Source organism: Lycorma delicatula, chromosome 1, assembly GCF_047948215.1.
Source record: "Lycorma delicatula isolate Av1 chromosome 1, ASM4794821v1, whole genome shotgun sequence".
Taxonomy (NCBI): Eukaryota; Metazoa; Arthropoda; class Insecta; order Hemiptera; family Fulgoridae; genus Lycorma; species Lycorma delicatula.
In genome coordinates this window covers 150552798-150577442 of record NC_134455.1, presented here as the reverse complement: position 1 = coordinate 150577442, position 24645 = coordinate 150552798, and the positions used below count along the sequence as shown (strand labels likewise).

Genomic DNA, 24645 nt, shown 5'->3' with positions numbered 1-24645 from the left:
AAAAATATCCAAAAATATGTTTAAAATCGCCTTTAATTCTATTAACTTAAAATTTTTTTTCTGTTGTAAATATTTTCTCAAAAAATTCCTTCTAATTGTTTTTTTAGGTATGCAGTGTAATTTAGAACACCTTTCCTTTTTTATTTCAGTTTTGAATGAGACCGGATTTCGTGTGTATTTGTAGACAACCAATTATTTATCTGAATTTGAAGATTTCTTTTTATATCTGAGCAATTCTTTTAGGATTCGTGTGATGAAATTTTTAAATTATGAATGGGTATAATTAGAATGTCATATTTTATATTGTTTTCGTTTTTCTTCTTTTTCTTTTTCTCATCAAGATGTAGGCGAATCGCCTGTTGCGATTTCAAAGAAATTCTACGTTTATACATACAAATTTAATGTGTGTGAGCCAATAGGGTGTAGGTAAAGCAGCACTTCTCATAAAAATGGAACTACATTATCTTTCCATCACCATACTTATAAAATACTACATAAGTGGTTTTCATATATACTTATATATGTAAATTCATTATTGTTTGATTTATGAAAACAAATGTATCCTTGGAAATGTTTATCATCATCATTGCCATGGTCTGCTCACCTCTTCAACCCATCGGTTTGCATTACTAAATCTTGGGTATACGTCCATCGGACATTCTATCTGAATGTGTTATCCATCTCTGTCTATTTTCTTTAATCTTATCTTCCATTTTGAAAATGTTTAATTCCCTGCGGACATTTTCATTATAGAGTCTATCCAATCTCGACAGCCCTTTACTGATCTCAAGAACCTCATTTCTGACGCTTGTATTTTATTGAAGTGTTTTTGGTTTATCACCCACGTCTCTGAACCATATTACAACCTTGGTACGACCATCACCGAATAAAACTTTAATCTCGCTGGAAATGTATTTCCAGTAATGAGAAAACGTTGACTGCAATCTACAACGGACTAAATCAGCTGTCGGAGGTATCCCCGCCAAAAGCCACCCTGACGGACCCGCAAAAGGAATCAGATGTTGAGGAAATTTTGAGACGAGACCTGACCGATGAAGAACTTCTTGATGGCGGCCGTCTGAAATACTAAACAGAGTAAGACAGAATAAATCTCTTGATGACGAAGACAGGGATTCGTGTCATTTTATTGACTTGGCACAAGCAGAGGGTGGACGTTAGCAACCCGAGGGCGCGAAGAATTAAAGCAGGCCACATTGCCGGAGATGATTCCTCTCTTACGAGGGAAGATGCGGAGTCAGCTCACTTCAGCAAGTTCAGGATCTACAGTACCGAAGGCGGTGATCGCGAGACTTCGGCTTCCATTCTGCGGTCATTAAAACGTGTATTAAAGAGATCAGTATCACCGGCATTTGTTCTGCCCGGAGGACCGGTTGGTACGGCTATCAGAAGAATGACAGTTATTTATCTAATAACAGTTATGAACCAGCGGCGGTGGTGATTTCAAGATCCGGCCTTTCAAGATCCGGCCTTTCAAGATCAAGGGCGGCCTCGGTTCGAAGGTCGACCCCTCCGGCTGAAGACAACAGAGTAGTCGTAGTAAGAGCTCAGGGTAAGTTCTACGCGGACTTACTAAAGACGATGAAAACATCCGTAACCAAGGAAGAGGCTGGGGAGATCCTTACCTTAAGGAAGGGACGCAATGAAGAGCTCCAAGTCAGGATCAAGGGTTTGCAGAATGCAGAAAAGTTTATTGCAGCTCTCCGAGATAAGGCGGCGGTGCTGCAGGTGGACATGCGCATCAGAAGCGACAGGTTGACCATGTCAGAGACGTGGAACTGGACTCGTCAGAGCAGGAGATAAACAAGGCAATTGCTGGCGTTGTCGAGAGCCACGAGGAGTTCAGAATATCGCCAATAAGGAGAGGGTATGGAGATATAGAGAACGTAACAGTCATCACAACACACAGGGTAGCAAATAAACTCGTAGAGAAGAGAATAGCAGTCGGGTGGGTTCACTGCCGAGCTTATATTAGAGAAAAATCCAATCGCTGTTATAGATGTTGGGGGTTCGGGCACAGGAGCTCTGAGTGCCGGGGTCCCAACAGAACGGAGCTGTACTACAACTGTGGTGGCAAAAGCCATCATATTAGGGAACCCCGAGAAGGAAAAAGATGTTACGTTGGCCCTATCTAATGCCAATAAAAGTATTCTCTCTCACAACTAAGTGGGAGAACTGGTGAGGGGTCTCAGCCTGGATCTTCATAACAACCGAACCTAAGAGATGTGCAGTTGCCAGAAGAGAATGGTGCACAGATGCTACGGGTGACGTCGCTATCCTGAATATTAGTGGACGGTGGGGCTGGCAGCCATTCAATAGAGAAGGACTGATATCAGTGAAATTACTTTTTTTGATGCACTGCTGATTGGAGCCTATGTCATCGCCAACTGCAAATTTCATGAGTTTGAGGCATTTATGGGCAGACTCAATGATATCATTCCCAGATCACCCAGGCAGATCTTTCTGATGGGCGACTTAAATTGTAAGACTGTTGTCGCCGGTAGTCCTTACACAAACCGCCGCGGCGAGGTTCTTTCAGACATCATGACGGTGAATGGTCTTTACTGCTTAAATGACTACACACCTACCTATGTGGTGAGGGGACATACCTCGATTCTGGATTTATCATAACGGATGCACGATGGAATCGCTCCAGGTGTAACTGGAGAGTCCTGTAAGAGGAAGCGGCAAATGATCACTTGGCCACACTGTTAGAAATAGAAGACCCGTCGTTTCGTTTGATAGCTAGGCAGAAACCTCCAAGACTGACACGAAGGCAAGTTGCAACTGTCGTCAAAAATGTTGTCAGATATTTTAGAAATTTGTCGCTGTCGACTCCCCAGGATTTGATGTCCATGAGAATTCCTAAGAGTAACAATAGGTTTCACCCATTATATTGGTGGATCGAGCAATTAGCGCATATGCGAAGTGAACTTCATAGTCTACGACGCCGAAAACAGCGGTTAAGGGTTGCAGGAGGAGATGCATACGAAGAGGCTGCGGAAAAATACTTAGTTGTACGATGCTTACTAAATTATGAAATCCAAGCAATCTAAGAAAAATAAATGGACAGAACTTTGCGGAGAGCTCGATTCAGATCCATGTGGGTGAGCCTATCAGATCGCTATGAAGCGATTTGGTAGGCGGCTTTCCGTCCTCACGAAGGAGACAGCGAAAAGCCAACTGATTAGATTGTTTCCTTTCGAAGATAACGGTGCTGCTGAATACATCGGGTGCGACAGAAAGCGCTTCACTCAAGAAATGGTTAGGTAAGCTCTTGACTAAGAGCTGACGGTGGTTTTGGGGTCTGGGAATGTGAAATTCAAAGATATGTTGAAATTTTCCAGAAGTCGAATCATGGTACCCATTATAATAGGTAGCTTTCTTATGAAATCTACCTAACATGGTTTCTTTTCCCTGCTCAGTCTACGAGTACATCTGCAGCTGAAGCTGTGAGCTCCATCCTTGCTGGTCTGTGATCAGCTACTCAATGTATTAGGCGATCTACTTCATGGTTGGCTTGTAGCAGGCAATAGCCAATGGTGGGCTATCCAAGGAATCTTCAGAAATTTGTATGTCAGCTTTCTTAACATCTATGATTTATTCTGGCTCTTTTATTTCATCTTCATGAATTGACTTTTTTTGCTTTTTTGTCAAGGAGCTCTCCTTTTCCATTTTTATCTCTTCTCTTTCTCATTTTGTTTATTCCATCATTTACCATACCTGCTTTATTTTTGCAAAACCATTCCATGCATTGATCACCATTAACTTTGGCAACTGTTTCCTTCTAATATTATTCTTGTTTTTTCATAAACTCACTGGACTTAATTCATAATTCACTGGACAAATTCATAGCTAAATACTTTTTTTTACTTTTTACTTTCATCGTTAGCAGCATGAGCAAAGTTTTGTTTAGTTTTTCTTCTTGAATCAGTAGTTAAATTTTGAGGGCCATTATGTTATCAGTTTTATCCATTAAATCTCCTTTCAATACTTTCCCATCTTCATAATTTATTATGCTTGCTTCAAGTATGATCATCATCGTCGTTCTTATCATATTTCAATTTCTATTCAGAAATTTTACTGAATCAGACTGTTTTAATTCATTCAGTTCAGCTTTAGATTCTTTCCTGATATCATTTTTATAATCATTAATATCTATTACATGAACTTTTTAGGTTTACAATACCATCTTCTTGATCATTTATATCAAATTTTGAACTCTTAAATAATAGCATCAATTTCAGTATCTAATGACTGAGGTTTTCATTCTCATTTACTTCTACTATTAAATATCTATTATCCTTTTTATCCCTGATATATCATTTTCATCAGATTCTAATGGTTGAGCTCCAATACCATTCTCAATTATTTCATTATTTAATACAAATCCATCTTTTGGTGTCAAATGTTCATCAGGTGACAGAAATAGTTTAGTTTCTTCTTCTTATATTGAATGAACTGATATTCCATGACTGACAAGTTGACTTAGTTTGTCTTTTCTATCTGAATTTTCTTCAATAAGTCCAGAGTTACTTTCAAGCAAATCATTAACTTCATATTCATCAAATTTAACTTTATAAAACTTCTTGGGTGTTCTTTGTCAGTTGGCTAAAAATATCACAAAAGTAACTTTCTTTGGTGGTCTCAATCCTTCAAATTCCTCAGCAGATCTTTTTCATAAATAGCTGTCTGTCATTTCATAATCTCAATTGTTAATTTCAACTTCATTTTTCAGAACTTTCTTTTTTCTGCTGTCCTTCAATCAGTTTATTGTTGACTGGTTATATTGTTCTATGATAATCGTACCGAATTTGTTACTGGTTCTTATTTCATATTCACCATTATTCTCTGGCTTTATTAATATAAACATGAGAGAATAATTTTTAACATGTTTTGAATCCCTACTTATTTTAATATGTGTATCTCCACTGACCTCTTGAACGTTTTACAGTTGAAAAAGAGATATTCCTTCTTGAAGTTGGTTGATCGGTTCTAATAGCACATCTTCAGTAACTGCTTCATCAATTCTTACTTTAACTAGTACCTCCAAGTGTCTGGAGGACACCTCATCTTATTACTTGCAAGCCAATATACACAAAAGCCCTTCACATTTTTCGTGGACACTATTTCTTTCTCCAGCAGGCCACAAGCCTATTTATTCAGTCCTCTTGCCCAACTCCGGCAACTTTCAAGCTTCTGACAAGGCTCCCCTGGTCTCATCATGTGCCACAAGTCTAAGCTTCTTGGGAGTTGCTTGCCTCCATCCTTCTATCAGGGGCTTCACCATAACCTTCTTATGGGCTACTCCCTTGCCTATCAGGGTTTTCTCAAAGTTTCCTCCTCTGAATCTGGTTACAAACACATTAATCGGTTACCCATTTTGGGCCCCAGTAGCATCATCCATTGCTCTCATGTATTTATCATTGCTCCCATTCATTCCAGCCTATTATCACATTTTGTAGAGTATCAATCATGGTGATGACAAACAGATGAGTGATCCAACGTCCCCAGGATGACCAGATTTGTGCCAGTGACCACTTGGGGACAATGTAGGTTTTCTTGATTGGCACACCAAGTGCAGCTTCCCTAAGGACTGAAAGAGATCTGCACTGGTGTTGACAAGAAGACTCTGTTTATGGCCAATTAATTCCAATTTCACATTTAAATGGGTACATGACCATAAGTAATACATTTTGAAATTGAACAACAGGGAAAATTATACTTTCTACATTCTGCAAGAAAAAGAAATGTGGGAAATGCACAGTATAGCTGATATACTTATAGATAAAATGGTGATCAATAGATGATTTGTACTTTGTTGAACAACAAATTAGTCAAGCAATTCAACAGATGAGTGTAATGGAATTGAGCGGTTAGAAGTCTGTAATTAAATTTTAAACGTACTGCTTAAAACTTAAAATTCCGTAATAAAATTTACATTTATAAGTAAGTGTATTGTGCAATGAAAAAATTTTAGAGTAGCTGTAAAATTAAATATTTGATAGTTAATAGCAATATTTAATTGATAGTACACAATTACTTTTAGCACGAGTAGTATTTTGGCAAGTAACCAAAATGATGAATAAATTCATTTCTTATTTACTTTAAATAAATGATTTTAAATAAATAAAAATGATGCTTATTTCATAAAATATAACAATAGAAATTGTTATATTTTATGAAATAAACATTAATACATTTGTAATAAACAACTGTATTATCACGTTTTGATTGATCTAGACAGGTAATGCAAACAACATAATAAATTAAAACTAAAGTAAATTGTGTAAATAAATATAGTTTAGTAGAAATAAATATATTATATATATTAGTAGAAGTAAGGAATTTTCAATATGACTAGGTTGTAAAGGAATCTGTTTTCAAGAAGACAGTCTAAAATACGAAGTGTGTTCAAAAAGTAGAGAATTTTTTTTTTTGGAAAAAAATTTATTTGTCTACATTAATGTTTATCCCCTTCAAAATAATTCCCATTAGATATTATACACTTACGCCAGCGCTTTTTCCAATCCCTGAAATAGTTCTAGAACTCGATCTTTGGAATACTATTCGCTTTTAATCTCATCTATGCTTGTAAAACGACAGCCGTTTACGGTTCTTTTTATTTTTGGGAATAGAAAAAAGTAACCCGGGACCACGTCTGGTGAATATCGCGGTTGGGTTATCATTAGTGTTGTTTTTGGCTAAAAATTGATGAACAAGCAATGAAGTGTGAGCAGGCACATTATTGTGGTGCAAAAGTCATGAATTGTTTCACCACATATCCGGGTGCTTTTTTTCAGATTGCTTCATGCAAACGACATTGAACTTGTAGGAAATACTCTTTATTGTTGTTTAACCTTGTGGCATAAACTCATGATACACTGTGCCATAAAAATCAAAGAACATGATGAGCATAAACTTCACATTAGACTGTACTTGTCGAGCTTTTTTCGGTTTTGGTGATCCAGAATGCCTCCACTGGGATGACTGAGCCTTAGTTTTGATATCATATGCATAAACCCATGTTTCATCACCTGTTATGACACATTTCAGTAGTTCTGCATCGTTGTTGACTTCATTTAGCGACTCCTCAGCAACTTCAATTTGCTGCTGTTTTTGTTCGAAATTCAACAATTTTGGAACAAATTTTGCTTTCACAACCAAAACATCCGAAAAAATTTAATGGCATGAGCCAAATGATATCCCAGCATCATCAGTGACTTCTCCGATTGTGAATTAGTGATCATTCATAAACATTTCTTTCACTTTTTCCACATTTTCATCGGTTGTTGATGTGCTGGGGCATCCAGGATGCTCATCATCTTCAATGTCTTCACAACCTTCTTGGAAACGCTAATACCACTAATAAACCTTTGCTTTACTCATAGCAGACTCACCAAAAACAATAGTTAACATTTTTCAAACATTGCTACACTTTATTCCATTCTTATAGAAAAATTTAATTCAAATTCTCTGATCCATTATTTATACAAATAAAAGATCGTACCAAAACACGTGTTATCCTTTTGACAGCTGACAGGACTAAACATCCAATATGGCTAAAAATATACTGATACTTTTCAGACATGTTTACCAATATAACAATGTAAAAATCCCGAGAATCAGACTAATACAACCCATGAAATTTCAAAATTCTTGTTACTTTTTAATACACCGTATTCGTACTCGTACTCGAGTACTATCCATTTTATAATACTTTACGAGTACTTCCCGTACTCGTAAAGTATTACCAAAAAAAAATGTTCTGTACCATTTTTTCATAAATGTAATTTTTTTTAAAAAATTGTTCTGTGTATTAAAAAAACCAGTCCAGTAAAGTGCTGTAATTACCAAAAGTTAGTGTATGACCCATTCAAATTTCTATTCACTCAATAGGCTATTTGATTAGTTTCTGGAAACCATCTCAGATTATTTAGTGGTGTTTACAAAAAGTGGTTATTTTTAATTCTTTTATGTATTTCTGAAAAAAAAAAGCAAATAAAAATGCACTATTTAAATAAGCCGCCAATGTGCTATCTTGAGTAATATGGTGTCGCACTGACTTCAGTGATGTTACACATCAGTAAATAATCAAAAGTCACAAGTTGAGTTAGCATTCTGCTGTTTGTTATTTTATTACTGTGATTTACCCAAGAAAATGAGTTACAAATGATGTGTAGGGCCAGCATGCACAAATACAGTAATAAAGACACCAAAAAAAACTATTTGCATGTGTTCCAAAAATACCAAAATGCGCAAAAAGTGGTTACAACTTGCTTGTAGAAATCCTGATATATTGGATTTCCACTGTTCTCTCCTGTGAAAACCACTTCAATGTAAGTTAACATATTATTAATGAGTATTTCATTGTAAGACATAATATTTAGATTATGGATGATCTATTTTTCCAATTTGCTGAGGTTAGAATTTAATGTTGTCAAGGGGAGTCCTGAGTCAGGTCTGACTGGTCATTTAGATACACTAATGTTCTCAGCTTAACCCAAGATCATGTTATTTTATAATATGTAAAATATGTTAATATGGAGAATATGTAGAATGACCAGTAATTTTCTAATCTCAAGTTTTTTTTTTATAGTGGCATCAACAATTAAAAGTCATTAGTGACTTATCAGTGTAATGTTAACTGTAACAGTAAATGTGTAGTCTTGATCAAACTCATACCAACCATTGAAAACATTGCTTTTTCACATTTCTAAGCTCAGCAGCATGAAAATTGGGGTTATTTTGAAAGAAAACTGCGATCATAATGACATCAACTTTAGGCAGTTCTCTGCTATCTGCTTTCATGAAGTTGCTCTCCATGGTCGGATAGAACACAAAAATGTGATAAGGAAATCGTAAAATATCACATTATTATTTGATATTATAATAATTAATAGTTTCATAATCACAAGACACTAAGGAACGGCAATCAATGACAGGCATATTTACCGACGTGTGATGTCATCATACATTCAGCCAATCCAGACTGTTTTTGATCACATGGCATCAGATAAAAAAAAAATAAGTTTTTTCAGGGTTTTTGGATAAATAATCCATTATTTTTTAGTCAAGTAATGGAGATCACTTTAAAAACCCATAATCTATATCAATAATTATGGCAGTATTTTTTACACTGTCAAATAGCCTATTGTGAGACAATGTATAAACAAACAGTTCACACAATAACTGTTTATATTGTAGCACTATGGTAGGCATTTTATTTATTTACTGATTTATTTAGTAACAATAGGGCAATGCCAAGTTATGTTTACTTTTTATTATGAGAGAATGATACTATTAATTTTTCATTGAATGGAGACCTCTTATTAAAAAAAAAAAATAATGGTAAACTTTTCCAATCACAGAAACGGGATCTGAATATGTAAAGTGAGTAGAATAGATAGTAGATTACACTAGTCCAAGGTATAAAAATGCTTTTTTCTCAATAACTTAAGTTGTTGTATCTACTCTTGCAAAAATTGTTTTTAGTTCAGGTTATGAATAATTCACTCATTAATAATGCAATTATTATTATGTCTTTATAATTTTGCAGTGCATATGTTTGGACTGATTCATACAGACATTCAACATAATCTACTGAAGGAAGCTGGGACGATACATAATTAAACCCACAAAAAAAGCATCAGAAAGTAAAGCCTGTTAACAATTCAGAAAAGGAAATCATATATAAAAATTACAGTCTCATCTAGACACAAACTGAAAATAATTCAGTAATTTCAACAGTTATATAATCCATATACGATTTGCAAAATCTTATCTTGAGGTTGATGAACATTATTATGCAGAATTTAATTTCCAGAGGCAGATAAAATTGTGTTGTAGATTGACTTATTAGTCATACCTCTTCCAACAGTAACTAATTCTAAAATACATTACAAAAGGCAATTAGGTTGTTTACAATTCTGCGAAATGAAATCAGAGATGAAGGATTTTACTATACATGGACTGAAGCTGAAGAAGCCCGTGGAAATAACGAAATTACATTATGCATAATTTAAGTATTCCTCAGAGATCATATTGATTATGAAAAAAATAATACTTTGAGCTGATGATTGTAGAGGTTAAAATAAATTGGTATTCTTAATGATTTGGCTAGTTTCAACCGGCCTCTTTAAACAAATATAAGGCAAATTTTTGTTACAAAGACAGTTTCTTGGCTTGTGATGGATACTTTACATTATGACATTAACGTGGACAGGGCAAAACTGCATACTCTGGAAGATTTTATTTTGATTTGATTGTTAATTTAAGTTATATATTCTTTGAAATCAACAAAAATGCATACTAATAATTTACCTGATTTAATTACATCTGCTGAGTCAGCCATAACATAACAAATTTTACTTTCTAAGATATCTATGATAAAAGTTGACTCAAATGATACTACAATGGAGCATAAATAGATAATTTTGTTGACTTTTGGATTGGGAAAATGCAGTATTCTTAAGAAAGATAAAGCAATAGTAGCTGCTGTATACTTACAGTTTCAAGTTGAAACTAACCCTGAAAATGGACATTCAAGACATGATATCCAACTTAGTAGTTGCAGTTAAACATAATTTTACAATTTTATTAATGATGGTTGTTAAGACTGTTTCATTTCATGTTCTTTAAAATTAAAAACAGGAATTTTAAATTTTATTTAAAGAAGAACTTATAAATTTTGAAAGTCCTTTGGACAGCTACATTCGGTTCCCTCCACACTAAAAGCAAAGCTTTACTTTATGCTGGCTCCCACTAGAGTAGTCAATCTAGTATCAGCCATATATTTAACTCAACATATATTTAACAGTCCTGTATAATTAATTTATAAGAATGTTACATTTACATATATACAAAGGTTGAATATTGTAATAAAAATAATTTGACATAATCAAAACTAAAACTTTTATTTATTTCAATAAACCAGCAAATAAAATACTTAGAATTTTAACCAAACCGAGGTATTAAACCAAAGTGGCAAATTATTTGACATTTTTGGTCCTCCGGCCACAGATATAATCCAAAACCTCAGATATAATCTGAAGATTTTGAAGAATCATCATTTGGTCTTCCAGAATCATGGATATAATTAAAATTTCAAGAATCTTAATAATCATAATCAACAAATTACTACAATAAAGGGATCACAATAATTAAATTTACATCATCAATTTACATCACATACTATCTTTTTTAATGTATTATTTATTACATTTAAATTTGGATTGTTTCATCATTTATGTAAATATCATTGATTCATTTCACATTTAGGCTACTTTGCTAATTTAAGTTAAAATACTAATAACGATCAAAAATCGTCTAATAAAGAAATTAATTCAATTACAATATTTAAACAAACACAACTACAACCCATTAATATACCTGTATTTAGAGGTGATGTGTTAGAGTGGCAGCATTATTTTAATATAATTTATTGATTTAATACATAATAGAGATGATTTAACTAATTTTCACAATTTTTGCACCTATAAATTTACCGAAAATTAGGAATTAAACTCATTAAAAATCATCTCCCCATTTCAGGCATAAATAACTCATCTCAATCCAAGTACAGTGTTACACTTTCATTCAATGTGATGTGCTGTTTTATCTGATCTTCATAATATGTTTCTAGCAGATCCCAATTTCAACATAGCAAATAACATTGATAATTGACTGGAGCTCAATTCTGTTTGAGTCTTATCTTGCCTGGGAAATTCCAGATATCCTATTATTCAGGAAACTAATAATGTTAACACCTTCCTAATAACGTTAAGGGCAACAATACTGTCACATCTTTTCTTGCTCGTAACACTCACCAACTATACGTGAGAACTTCTGGAAAATTGAAGAACTTAATACTGATGCTTCAGTTAATGATGAAACCTCTAAATGTGAAAAACATTTTCAATCCAACACTACTCGAAATAATCAAAGCAAATTTGTCGTGTAGTTACCATGCAAAGATAACATTCAACTAGGCGATTCTTTTGTTAATGGTAAAAAGTCCAAGTCAAGAATTGAATAAGTCAGAACAGATAAATGTAATTAAATATGTATCTCGGGAGTTAAGTATTCACTTAAAAAAAAGTAATGTTAATAATTTGGTGAAAAAGATTGTTAGTGAAATTAATCCGAAGAAATTGTGTAAAGAAATTTTGTTAATGAAAATGAAGTAAATTCTTTAAAAAGTAGAGAATAACAGTAATATTAATATGAAATTACATCAACAAATATTTTCTAATGATGTTAATCATTATTGAAATTATATCAATTGCAAAAAATTACAATCTTTTTAGTAAAAGATTGAAAGTAACAGTAAATTAAATGAACTGCAAAATCCGTAACTCATGTAATAATGGTAAAAATAAAAATGTTGATATTTCACACACAGTAAAAATAATAATGGTAATAGCAATATAAAAAAGAGTAAAAAGTATTTTGGTGATATTGATTTTTAACTGGAAATGGTGATTATAGCAAAGTAAAAAAACCAAAATTGGATTCGTCATCATCATCTTCTTGTCAGAGTAGTAGTGATACAGATTCTGATTCAGATACGAATACATGTAAATCTACCGAAACTAGCTCAAGTAGTTCAGATACAGATTTAGATACTAGGACATACAAAAAAAAAATTATTGTTAGACACAAAGAATCTGAATATGATAAAAAACAGAAAGAAGATAAAAAAGGAATACGTTATGCATTGTAAAAAAAAATATTTGATAATAGAAATGGATTAGGCCAGCACAGTGTCATGCTACTAGATATACCTATCGTTGCAAATTCTGTACAAAGAAATTTCTTTCTGGAAAACAATTATATAACCATTACTGTCCTAAGAGAAGCTCTATGAACCATTTTATTTATAAATTTAAAAATCCTAGTTCAAAAATGATGTACACTTACAATACATTCAGTCAAAATTATGTTAGTAATTGTTGTAATAAGACATTTAAAATTAGAGATGAATATTATTAGAGATATGCATATTAGTAAGCATAATAAATCAATAAACTTGTGATTACGTAAAAAATTATGCAATTCAATTGATACAATGAGCATAAATTATTGCAAAACTTGGATTATAAATGGTAAGAGAATTATTCTTCTATCATTGGTAAATGTATGGTATACTTTCAATATAATGGAAAAAGGCCAAGTACAACAGCTTTTGGTCAGTTACCATCTTCCAGAGTTATTCCTAAATATCCAGAGTTTCGCTAAATGTCCAGTAGACTAAGGCGGTCTAATTATGATTTGAAATGGCAGGCAGAGGTCTAAGACTTTAAGTAAATTTTATATAGTACTTTTCATACGTTTGACTACTAAAGCTATTCATTTAGTATTAGTTTCTGATCTGACTTTACAGTCATTTTATTGCAGCATTTAAACGATTTATATCACATGTAGGGGTATTTCCACTCAAGTCTTTTCTGATAACAGTTACAACTTCCGTTCTACCAAAAATATACTTTACAAGTATATTCTGATTTTTAAATCAGAAAAACTAAAATCAGACATTCAAGCACTCAAAGCTACACAAGTCATTTATACCTCCCTCTTCACCCCATCTTGGTGGTTTATTTATAGCAACGCAATAAATGGTGTTTTCCTTCCTGTAATCTTTGTGTTAAAGATTTAGTATTAGTTAAGAACGAAAATTCTTCACCCATGCATTGGAAATATTTTTAAATAATATTTTTTATTGATTTAATTATTTTCATATTATTGTTCTTGTAATTTAATTTGATTATATTCTTATAATATGACTCATAAATATTGTTTACCATGCTCATAAATATTGTTTTAATATTTTTAACCTAATTTACATATCTGTATTAATTTAATTATGATTTCACATTTATATTATACATTATATGATTATGTATTGATTTATATATATATTTTGGTGCAATAAGACACCAGTAACAATTGTTGACTGATTTTTTTGAGGATTAGGATTCCTAGATTGATTTATTTATTTAAGATTAATGTAAATGCCGATTATTAGTAATTTATTATACATTTATATGAGTAATATTAATATTATATCACAATAATGCAATCAATCCATTTCAACTAATCATAAATATTAACTATTCAATTAATCATATATTATTGTTCATTTATTCACAACTAAACTTGTTTGTTATTCTGTGGAAATGCTTCATTATGGACTGTACCATGTCTGTAACTTATAATAAATCATGATTCATGATTATTAATATTGCTTGTGATGGTTACATTTCATGTTCTTTAAATTTTATTAAAATGAGGAACTTTAAATTATATTTAAATTAAATTTTAAAAGTCCTTCATATGGCTGCACTCGGCTCCCTCCATGCTAAAAGCAAAGCTTTACTTTACGCTGGCTCCCACTAGAATAACAATTTAACACATAATTAATTTATAACAATGTTACATATATAAAGCCAATAAGTTTGAATATTATAATAAAAATAATTTGAGATATAATCAAAATAAAGACTTTTATATATTTCAATGAACTGGTGAATAAAAAATAATACTTAGAATAATTTTAACCCAACTGAGGTATTAAACCAAGGTGGCAAATTATTCAACAATGGTATAAGAAATGTTAAAAGTAGCAGCAACAATATGTAATGAAAATGAAGAAATTAGTACTGAAAGCCAATTCAATGTTAATTAAAAAAAAAAAATTCAATTACAATACATAATATATGGAGATGTAGCATAATACATATGCAGTATATCACGACGGTAGTTCTGAAAAATCTAAAAGGTTTTTCAATCTTGTTTTTTTTTTTCAAAAAAACAAAAATAAAAACAAGGAAGCCATTTATTCTAAAAAAAATTATTTTGTATTTAAATTATATAAAAAGCAGCAGAATAAAAATTAACTAAGGGATTTCTTACAATTCACTAACAACCAATGTCTCCAAGCTGAAATAAAAACTTAAGACATCTTTATACATTGGATTATTTTTTTTTCAGAAACCTTACTTGATTAAATCAGTTACCTAAAGCAAAAATTAAATTATACAATTAAAAAAATTAACAACATATTCATCATCAATTCATCTAAGTAGTCTAACATTTTCCAGAATGTAAAACATTTCATTCTTGATAAGTATTGAACAGTTAAAATAAAAGACTAAACTCTAAGACTGGATTAAATGAGATGTAACAGTTATTAACAATACGTTTTATGTAATATAATAACAAAATATGTAATTATATTACATATATAATTATGATTGTTAACTTATCTAAATTACATTTATTTATATGAAAGTAAAATAACCATGTCAATGTAAATTGAAATGAATAACAAAGGCAAAATATATAAAAAAAGGTGAATATAAATACAAAAATTAGTCAAATTTAATTAAAAATCTAACTAAAAGTTATCAGCCTAAAAATCAAATAAATTATTTATGACTATCACACTAATAGTAATTTGAAAATTATGTACATAGACTTTTTAAATAAATAACTGTGGACTAACAGAATATAATAAAATACTATCAAGTAAAATCTTAAAATTCACATTAATATCTTATGTAGTTAATTAATTAACTGCAAATGGAAAAATTTTCCCTAAAATCTATTATAAATAAATATACAAATGTTCACTAATAACTAATAACATAAATAATAAAATAAAATGACTAGCTACCAATTTAGTGACAAAGCACAGACATAAAAAATAAGTTACTGTACAAACAAATAATGACAAATTGAGATTAAAAACAAATTCCACTGGTAATTATTTTCAAAATGAATACTGCACACAAAATATAAGATAGCACTTCATTTTAAGGCACACACAACTTTTACAGAAGTTATAAAAATATAACAACCTTTCAATTCTGTATAATTTTTAATCTAAATGAAAAAAATTAGTGTGTAAAATAATAGTGCTTATAGCTAAAAATTTAAATTTCAAAACTGGTTATTAATTAATAACTCTTCTAATAATTGTTCTATCTATATTGAGATCTTTTTGTGTTGAACCAAGTGCTTGACTTAATCGACTCTGCAACTCATTGAAAGTTTCTAAATAATCTGCTAATCTAGTGGGTTGCAACAATGGAGAAGAAGTTCTTGCCGGTTCTGGATTGCTTCTGAAATTAAATAAACATTCTATCTATTAAGCAAATAAGGATAGAAACATTAAGATAAATTAATCTTTTTATATTTGTTAAGGAAGTGCTGGTTGTGCAGGGAAGAATATTTAATACTTAACAAAATATTTGAACTTGTTTATGGGTTTATTGTTGAGTACAGATCATTTAGTTTTTATTTTTATTTATTTTTTTTTTATCCAAGTATAGAAATATAATGTTTATAAGATTTTCTGTCTTGTATTTTTTTGTTATAATATTGAAAGCAACAACATTCTACTGAGAAGTACAGGCTTACTATTTTTGATCTGGTATTAATCTGTTGTTAAAACAATAGTCTCCTAAAATAGACAAAATTGGTGTTGAAATGCAAACAATCATTTATGGATTGAAAGCTCCAACTTACTATTTAGCAAAATGGTTATTAAAAGAATTCAGTAGTTTTTATCTATTTTTATGTCACTACTATGCATCCAAGCATTCTGACAAAGAAAACAAAGCAAATTATGAAAGATTGATTGGTATTCAATACTGATTCACTTAAAATGAGAGAATATAAAAGTTAATGTTTATACATTAAAAAAAAAAATAATAATAAATTTTGTTTTTATACAAATAGTATCAAAACGCATAGCGATAGAATCATTGTAATAAGGATAAAATCAAAACCTAAACCGACAACGATTGTTAACGTCTATATGCCTACAAGCGCCCATGATGATGATGACGTAGAGTGTGTATATGAAGAGATTGATGAAGCAATTAAACACGTAAAAGGAGATGAAAATTTAATAATAGTTGGAGATTGGAATGCAAGCATTGGAAAAGGCAAGGAAGGAAATATAGTGGGTGAATACGGGCTGGGCAAAAGGAATGAAAGAGGGGACCGACTTATAGAATTTTGCACGAAGTGTAATTTAGTAATTGCCAACACCCAATTTAAAAATCATAATAGAAGAATATACACTTGGAAAAAGCCAGGCGATACTGGAAGGTATCAGAGATAGATTATATCATGGTTAAGCAAAGATTTAGAAATCAACTCGTTGACTGCAAAACTTACCCTGGAGCAGACATTGATAGCGACCATAATTTGGTGATAATGAAATGTAGATTGGGGTTTAAAAACCTGAAGAAAAGGTGTCAGATGAATCGGTGGAATTTAGAGAAGCTTGAGGAAGAGGAGGTAAAGAAGATTTTTGAGGAGGACATCGCAAGAGATCTGAGTAAAAAAGATAAGGTAGAAAATGTAGAAGAAGAATGGGAGAATGTTAAAAAGGAAATTCTTAAATCAGCAGAAGCAAACTTAGGCGGAATAAAGAGAACCGGTAGAAAACCTTGGGTTTCAGACGATATATTGCAGCTGATGGACGAACGTAGAAAATATAAGAATGCTAGTGATGAAGAAAGTAAAAGGAACTATCGGAAATTAAGAAATGCTATAAACAGGAAGTGCAAACTGGTGAAAGAAGAGTGGATTAAAGAAAAGTGGAAAGAGAAATGAACATTGGTAAAATAGATGGAGCATACAGGAAAGTTAAGGAAAATTTTGGGGTACATAAATTAAAATCTAATAATGTGTTAAACAAAGATGGTACACCAATATATAATACGAAAGGTAAAGTCGATAGATGGGTGGAATATGTTGAAGAGTTATACGGAGGAAATGAATTAGAAAATGGTGTTATAGAGGAAGAAGAGGAAGTTGAAGAGGATGAAATGGGAGAAACAATACTGAGATCTGAATTTAAGAGAGCATTAAAAAATTTAAATGGCAGAAAGGCTCCTGGAATAGACGGAATACCTGTAGAATTACTGCGCAGTGCAGGTGAGGAAGCGATTGATAGATTATACAAACTGGTGTGTAATATTTATGAAAATGGGGAATTTCCATCAGACTTCAAAAAAAGTGTTATAGTTATGATACCAAAGAAAGCAGGGGCAGATAAATGTGAAGAATACAGAACAATTGGTTTAACTAGTCATGCATCAAAAATCTTAACTAGAATTTTATACAGAAGAATTGAGAGGAGAGTGGAAGAAGTGTTAGGAGAAGACCAATTTGGTTTCAGGAAAAGTATAGGGACAAGGGAAGCAATTTTAGGCCTCAGATTAATAGTAGAAGGAAGATTAAAGAAAAACAAACCAACATACTTGGCGTTTATAGACCTAGAAAAGGCTTTCGATAACGTAGACTGGAATAAAATGTTCAGCATTTTAAAAAAATTAGGGTTCAAATACAGAGATAGAAGAACAATTGCTAACATGTACAAGAACCAAACAGCAATAATAACAATTGAAGAATATAAGAAAGAAGCCCTAATAAGAAAGGGAGTCCGACAAGGATGTTCCCTATCTCCGTTACTTTTTAATCTTTACATGGAACTAGCAGTTAATGATGTTAAAGAACAATTTAGATTCGGAGTAACAGTACAAGGTGAAAAGATAAAGATGCTACGATTTGCTGATGATATAGTAATTCTAGCCGAGAGTAAAAAGGATTTAGAAGAAACAATGAACGGCATAGATGAAGTCCTACGCAAGAACTATCGCATGAAAATAAACAAGAACAAAACAAAAGTAATGAAATGTAGTAGAAATAACAAAGATGGACCGTTGAATGTGAAAATAGGAGGAGAAAAGATTATGGAGGTAGAAGAATTTTGTTATTTGGGAAGTAAAATTACTAAAGATGGACGAAGCAGGAGCGATATAAAATGCCGAATAGCACAAGCTAAACGAGTCTTCAGTAAGAAATATAATTTGTTTACATCCAAAATTAATTTAAATGTCAGGAAAAGATTTTTGAAAGTGTATGTTTGGAGTGTCGCTTTATATGGAAGTGAAACTTGGACAATCGGAGTATCTGAGAAGAAAAGATTAGAAGCTTTTGAAATGTGGTGCTATAGGAGAATGTTAAAAATCAGATGGGTGGATAAAGTGACAAATGAAGAGGTATTGCGGCAAATAGATGAAGAAAGAAGCATTTGGAAAAATATAGTTAAAAGAAGAGACAGACTTATAGGCCACATACTAAGGCATTCTGGAATAGTCGCTTTAATATTGGAAGGACAGGTAGAAGGGAAAAATTGTGTAGGCAGGCCACGTTTGGAGTATGTAAAACAAATTGTTGGGGATGTAGGATGTAGAGGGTATACTGAAATGAAACGACTAGCACTAGATAGGGAATCTTGGAGAGCTGCATCAAACCAGTCAAATGACTGAAGACATACAGCGAGATACAGATGTGGAGGATAAAGATTATTTTGAAGAAGTGGATGACACTGAGACATGTAATGATTATATTCCTGACTTTCAGGAGCTACAAGAAGATTCAGAAAAAGAGGTCATAAAAGAAAGAAGAAGAAGAACAGAAGTTATTGCACAGCTGAGTAAGAAGGAAAAGATGAATGATAATGAGGAAAACGAAATAAACTTGAAGAGAATGACAGTCCAGTAGTTTTGATTCAAAATATAGTTTAGAATAAAAGAAAAAATGAATTCATTTGGAAAACTGCAATACCCCTTTCACCAGGACTGACAAAATATATTGTTTACATTCTACCTGGACCAAGTGGGGAACCTCAGGATAACAAAGAACCAATCAGTGTTTTAAATATTTTTTAATAGATAATAGATTTAATTCTGCAAACAATGAAATACATCATCGAAGAGAAAATTACAAAAAGCAGTATAAATCTACTCCAGAGTAGAGTGTGAGCTATGCCGGTCTACTTGGTTTGTTCACTCTAGCAGCCACAACCAAAAATGATCACCTCGCAGCAAAACTTCTTTTCTATGAAACATCTGGATTGAAGTTAACTTAATTTTCAGCTGAATTGTCTAAGATTTGACAATAAAGATACTAACAAAGAAATAATATTCAAGACAAAAAACTTGCTTCCACCTCAGAAATATGGGGAAAATTATTTGAAAGTTGTAAAACCAATTACAAACCTTTGGCATATTAAACCTTTAGCCATGGACGTCACTGTCAAACATAATAAGTGGATGGGTTTGACAGACCTCTTTTGAAATAATGTTAACATATTATTTCTCCAGTGATATTATTTTATTAAAAATGTTTACTGTTTATAATAAAATAAAAAAATATTTTTAAAGATTCAACAAAGCACAAAAACTGAATGAATACAAAATTAGTTTAGTAGAAAATATAGTTCTAAATATTTGTGGACATAAAGTGGTTTTTCACAAAAATTGCTAAATTGTAAACATGAAAATCTATGGAATTATTACAGTTAGAAATACTTATTATAATGAACAAAAAAATCTGTAAATATAATAGAATCACAAAATATGGCAGAATCACATTATGACCAATTTTTTTGTCCTAATAGACTAATTTGTTTTAGTAAATTATTGGACACATATTATGATAAAAACAAAAACTGTTTAGGAATAAACAATCTGAATATAGTTTTTAAAAACTGAAGAAAGAAAATAATTTCCTAAAGAAAAAAAAAAACAAAGAAAAATACTGAACAAATAAAAAATCCAGAGTACTCAAAAAAAAATAAAACCTTGTCTTTAGAAAAATTTCTTCAAATAATTATTACATAAACATAGAAAACATCCAAAAGTTGAAAAAAATAAAATTAAATAATTATATCTACCAAAGAATAATATACATTTTTTGTCGTTTTCACTTTATTTTCAGTCTCTTTTGGTAAGACAAGCTATACAAGTTTTTCTTGAGTATGAAAGCCCAGACATAATATACATTTGTAGTTTGTTTTCTGCTTTATTCGTGGAGGGCAGAGTTTACATGTTTTTTAGAGTCTAGCTTTATCACTTGGCACATTTTCTTTATTTGCTTCAGCATTTTCAGATGTGATGTCAAAAATTCCCAAAACCTCATGAAGAATTTCCTTGACTGTATCTTGAATATTCAGATTATTAGCCGGTTAACGAGGGCTGTTCCATAATCTTTTGCGCCAGATGTAAGCATTAAGTTTCGGCTGAAACAAAAAAAGCACTACCAACTGGCCTAGATTTCTTTGGTAAAAATGATTCAGGTTTTTGTTTTTACGAAGCATCCCGACGTATGTTAGACCTCTATTTAATTGCTCCTTGCATATTTCTATACAACTAAATTAGTTGTCTGCAGTATTTCTGTTGGTACCACAAATACATTTACTCAGTTTTAGAACAGGTAGTCTTGGGCTTATAAAACAGGTTTGCTCATCAGCAGTAAGGCTAATCTCATCACAATCTTTCCCCATATAAATGTAACTGCCATAAAAATAAAAATTGTAGGCATCCGTAGGTGACTTACTTTGATGCCATACTTTGCCAGCTTTTTCGGCATGTAAAGGACATTCCAACCCTGTAGGGGAAGACACCCGCCTTATGACGCTTCTGGTTGCCACTTCCCCCACTCCTAGCCCTGATGGGCTTTAAGTCCATGGACTTAAAGCCCATCAGATTTAAGTCCTATAAAGCGACTCCCATGGCTTTAAGTCCATGGGAGTCGTCTTTTGCCCTCTAACTTTTTACATCTAATAGTAATAAGCCAGGCCTCATTGGGATGCCACTGATGTAAATGCCTCTGTAGACATTTACATTAGTGTTTTATAAACTCAGCTTTTGCCTTTACTGTAGGCCTCATCCAGACATCTTGAATGTCCTACATCATTGCTCTCTGAACTAGCTAACCGATTTTGCAGAAGCACGAACCCCACGCCTAGTTCTACATTTTATAGAGCCAATTCATTTGTAAATGTCTCATACATATGAGTTAAATAAATAATAACATACTACCAAAAATGTTATTCGCAACAACAAAATTTATTTCTAGTTCCCTTAGTGAACTCAACTTACCTGAAAAGGACACCTTCCACAAAACTGTGTTAATTCTCTTATTGAAATAGGCTTTTTCCAATTATCAACAAACCTTTTAAAAAACTGCAGAAATTGCATCAGCCTTTTTAATTTTTTTCCGTTCCATTCCTGTCATCTGGGTTATCAAAACAAAGGCAAGAAATCAAAATTTTGTACCTTTTTGCTGGCAATTGCATGAAAAATTGACCTTCCACACACATTAACCTAAATAAAAATTTTATATTTTCTGATGAAGATTTGTAGATTGAACATAAAAAAAAATTGCTATCAATGCCAAAATCTCATAAAAATTGGTAGGCTGGAATTCATTTTGATATTTGCTGGAGTTTTTTTTATTTCTTGTATTGTTTAATCTTTTATTTGTACATTAAACTCTAAAATAAGTTCATAATCAATAAGCAGCTTCCACAATGGATAGGGAGTAGCCGTTTCACCAATATTATGAGCTGGAGAAAGCAGTCCAGGAAGACCTTGAATGATATTTTGATGAGGTACCCTCAAATATTGACTGACTGTTCTGAATCCTATTCAAAGTCATCTCTTTCTAAATAAACTTCTGGGATTTTTAGCACAACATTTTCATTTTGATTAGGACAGTCATCATTATTTTATTGTCGTGGCCTATTATTTGGTTCCTCATCATCACTGTTCGAATCACTCGATGCAGAATAATCTGATGTTAGAATATAGTCAGGATCTTCATCAGAATTGTCAATAATTTCATCTGAAGAACCGCTATGATTTGAGCTTTTGTCTTCTTTAAAAACCATTCTTTTCACAACATCTTGAAAACCATCATTGTTTACGAGGAAAATGTTCCCTGCCATCTTAGAATTTTGTTAATAGCAACCTGTGGATGGAGTACCACAGATTGGTAATAAACTGAACATTATGCACAGAGAGGGGTATAACATGTCGCAATGAATTACAATGCGAGCTGGATTTTAAGGAAATACAGAAACTATAATAATGTAAACACATACACTACTCGTTGAACCACTGGCAGACAGTGATAGCCAGAGTTTGGGGGTCAGACCCCAAACTCGTTAAACAACTTCCTTCACCAACCTTTATAATTCGCCAGTAGTATGTCATACTATGTCCACACCTGAAGGGTCAAGTGTAGATGAACAATTCAAGGCATTCTGAGTGCATTGTTTGTATACAATCCACATACCTTCTAAACCAAACTGATATGGAATTAAATGTTATGGCAACTGTAACAAAATATATGATTAATGCAGAACCATACTTGGGCCAATGAACTTTATGATAAATAATTTGTTTGTGAGCATTTCCTTAACACAAAACTGTTACGTAAAGATAAATTCACTGAAATCAAAAGTATTAAAAAATAAATAAATCTGTAACTCATTTTTTTTGTTCCAAAAAAAAATCTACCAAAGTCTTGTTTATACCACATTAAAACATACATGTTCATGAGGATGCAGCAATAAATAATCAGTAAAAAAACTGCAGATAGTTCCTAATTAAAACAGAAGTAAAGTGATTTTTATGGTTTCAGTCAACTGTGTATCAAAGCACTTCATGGAAGAAAAACCAACTAGATAATGGCCTATTTTTTTAATAAGTTAAATAATGCATATATAAATGCCTTTGTTGCTTGTACATATAAATGCTTTTTCCTCAGAAGAAAACATGTTCTTAAATTAGAATTTTTGCTTATAGGCAATTCTTTCAACTCTTCTATCTTCCTTGTGATTTGTGATCAGGAAAATTGTATAAGTACAAAGAAAAGTCCGACAATATCCAGGGTCAAGTTATAGTCACTTCACAAGAAGAAAGTATGAAAGAGTAAAACTGTAGAGCTCTCACAGTAATAGAAGCCATATTAAGTGTTTAAAATAAAAAATTAAAAAAAAAATGTAGAAAGTAAAGGAAAATCAGCTTAACTTGTTAACAGTCCTAATTATTACAGTCCTTTTTAGCTAAAGGACTGTAATAATTAATAAAAAAATTATTTTAATAGTAATTATTGTGTAAACTCAGTACTACAGAAAAAAAATTGTTTTTTAAATTTTAGACTAATGGGAAAATTAAAAAAAAATCTGTTTACTTTTTCAGTTGCCGTGCTTTAAAAATGTTGTATGAATACGATGATATTGATGAGTTCATATAACATTGTTGTAGATATCTTTATATATTAGATAGACTTCATTAACAATGTAAAGTTAAATTATTTTGCCTTTGTTGTATCAGAGTGGTTTATTTACAATTAGATGTAAAAGCAAACTTTAGTTTACTAACAGTTTTTTAAAAGAAATTCAACCACAGATAACTGTGAAGTTTATATTCTAATTCCATTACTATAAATTTCTAGTCAAAGAATTTTTAACAATTATTTTACCTCTGAGCTGATGATCTTATATTTCGAATAGGAGGAGACAATGAAGATGGTCCTGCAATGTTTATTGGAGAAAAAGATTTATACCTATGTTCTGAAACAAAACCACAGGATAATAAAGTATGATAGGTTACTATTATAAAATAACAAGTATATTATTATTATAAAACAACAATACTTTCCGAATGAATGAATTTTTCCTACCCTATAGTTGTAAAAGCTAGTCAACAGCTGCATTTACTGCTGATTTTGGCCAACTTTTAGCCATAAAAAAAG

At 31.8% G+C, this 24645-nt stretch overlaps 1 protein-coding gene across 6 annotated transcripts in view; it reads right to left on the bottom strand.

Annotated features, from left to right (window-relative positions):
• Window positions 1-14853: 14853 nt before the first annotated feature.
• LOC142324100 (uncharacterized) overlaps window positions 14854-24645 on the bottom strand; it is a 363200-nt gene continuing 353408 nt past the window's right edge. For all 6 annotated transcript variants that reach the window (XM_075364751.1, XM_075364759.1, XM_075364778.1 and 3 more), the window contains 2 exons: window positions 24373-24463; window positions 14854-16142 (listed from right to left, as the gene is read on the bottom strand). In XM_075364751.1, the coding sequence (XP_075220866.1) occupies window positions 15974-16142; window positions 24373-24463 (260 nt within the window). In that variant the 3' untranslated portion in view covers window positions 14854-15973. The remainder of the gene's footprint in view (window positions 16143-24372; window positions 24464-24645) is intronic.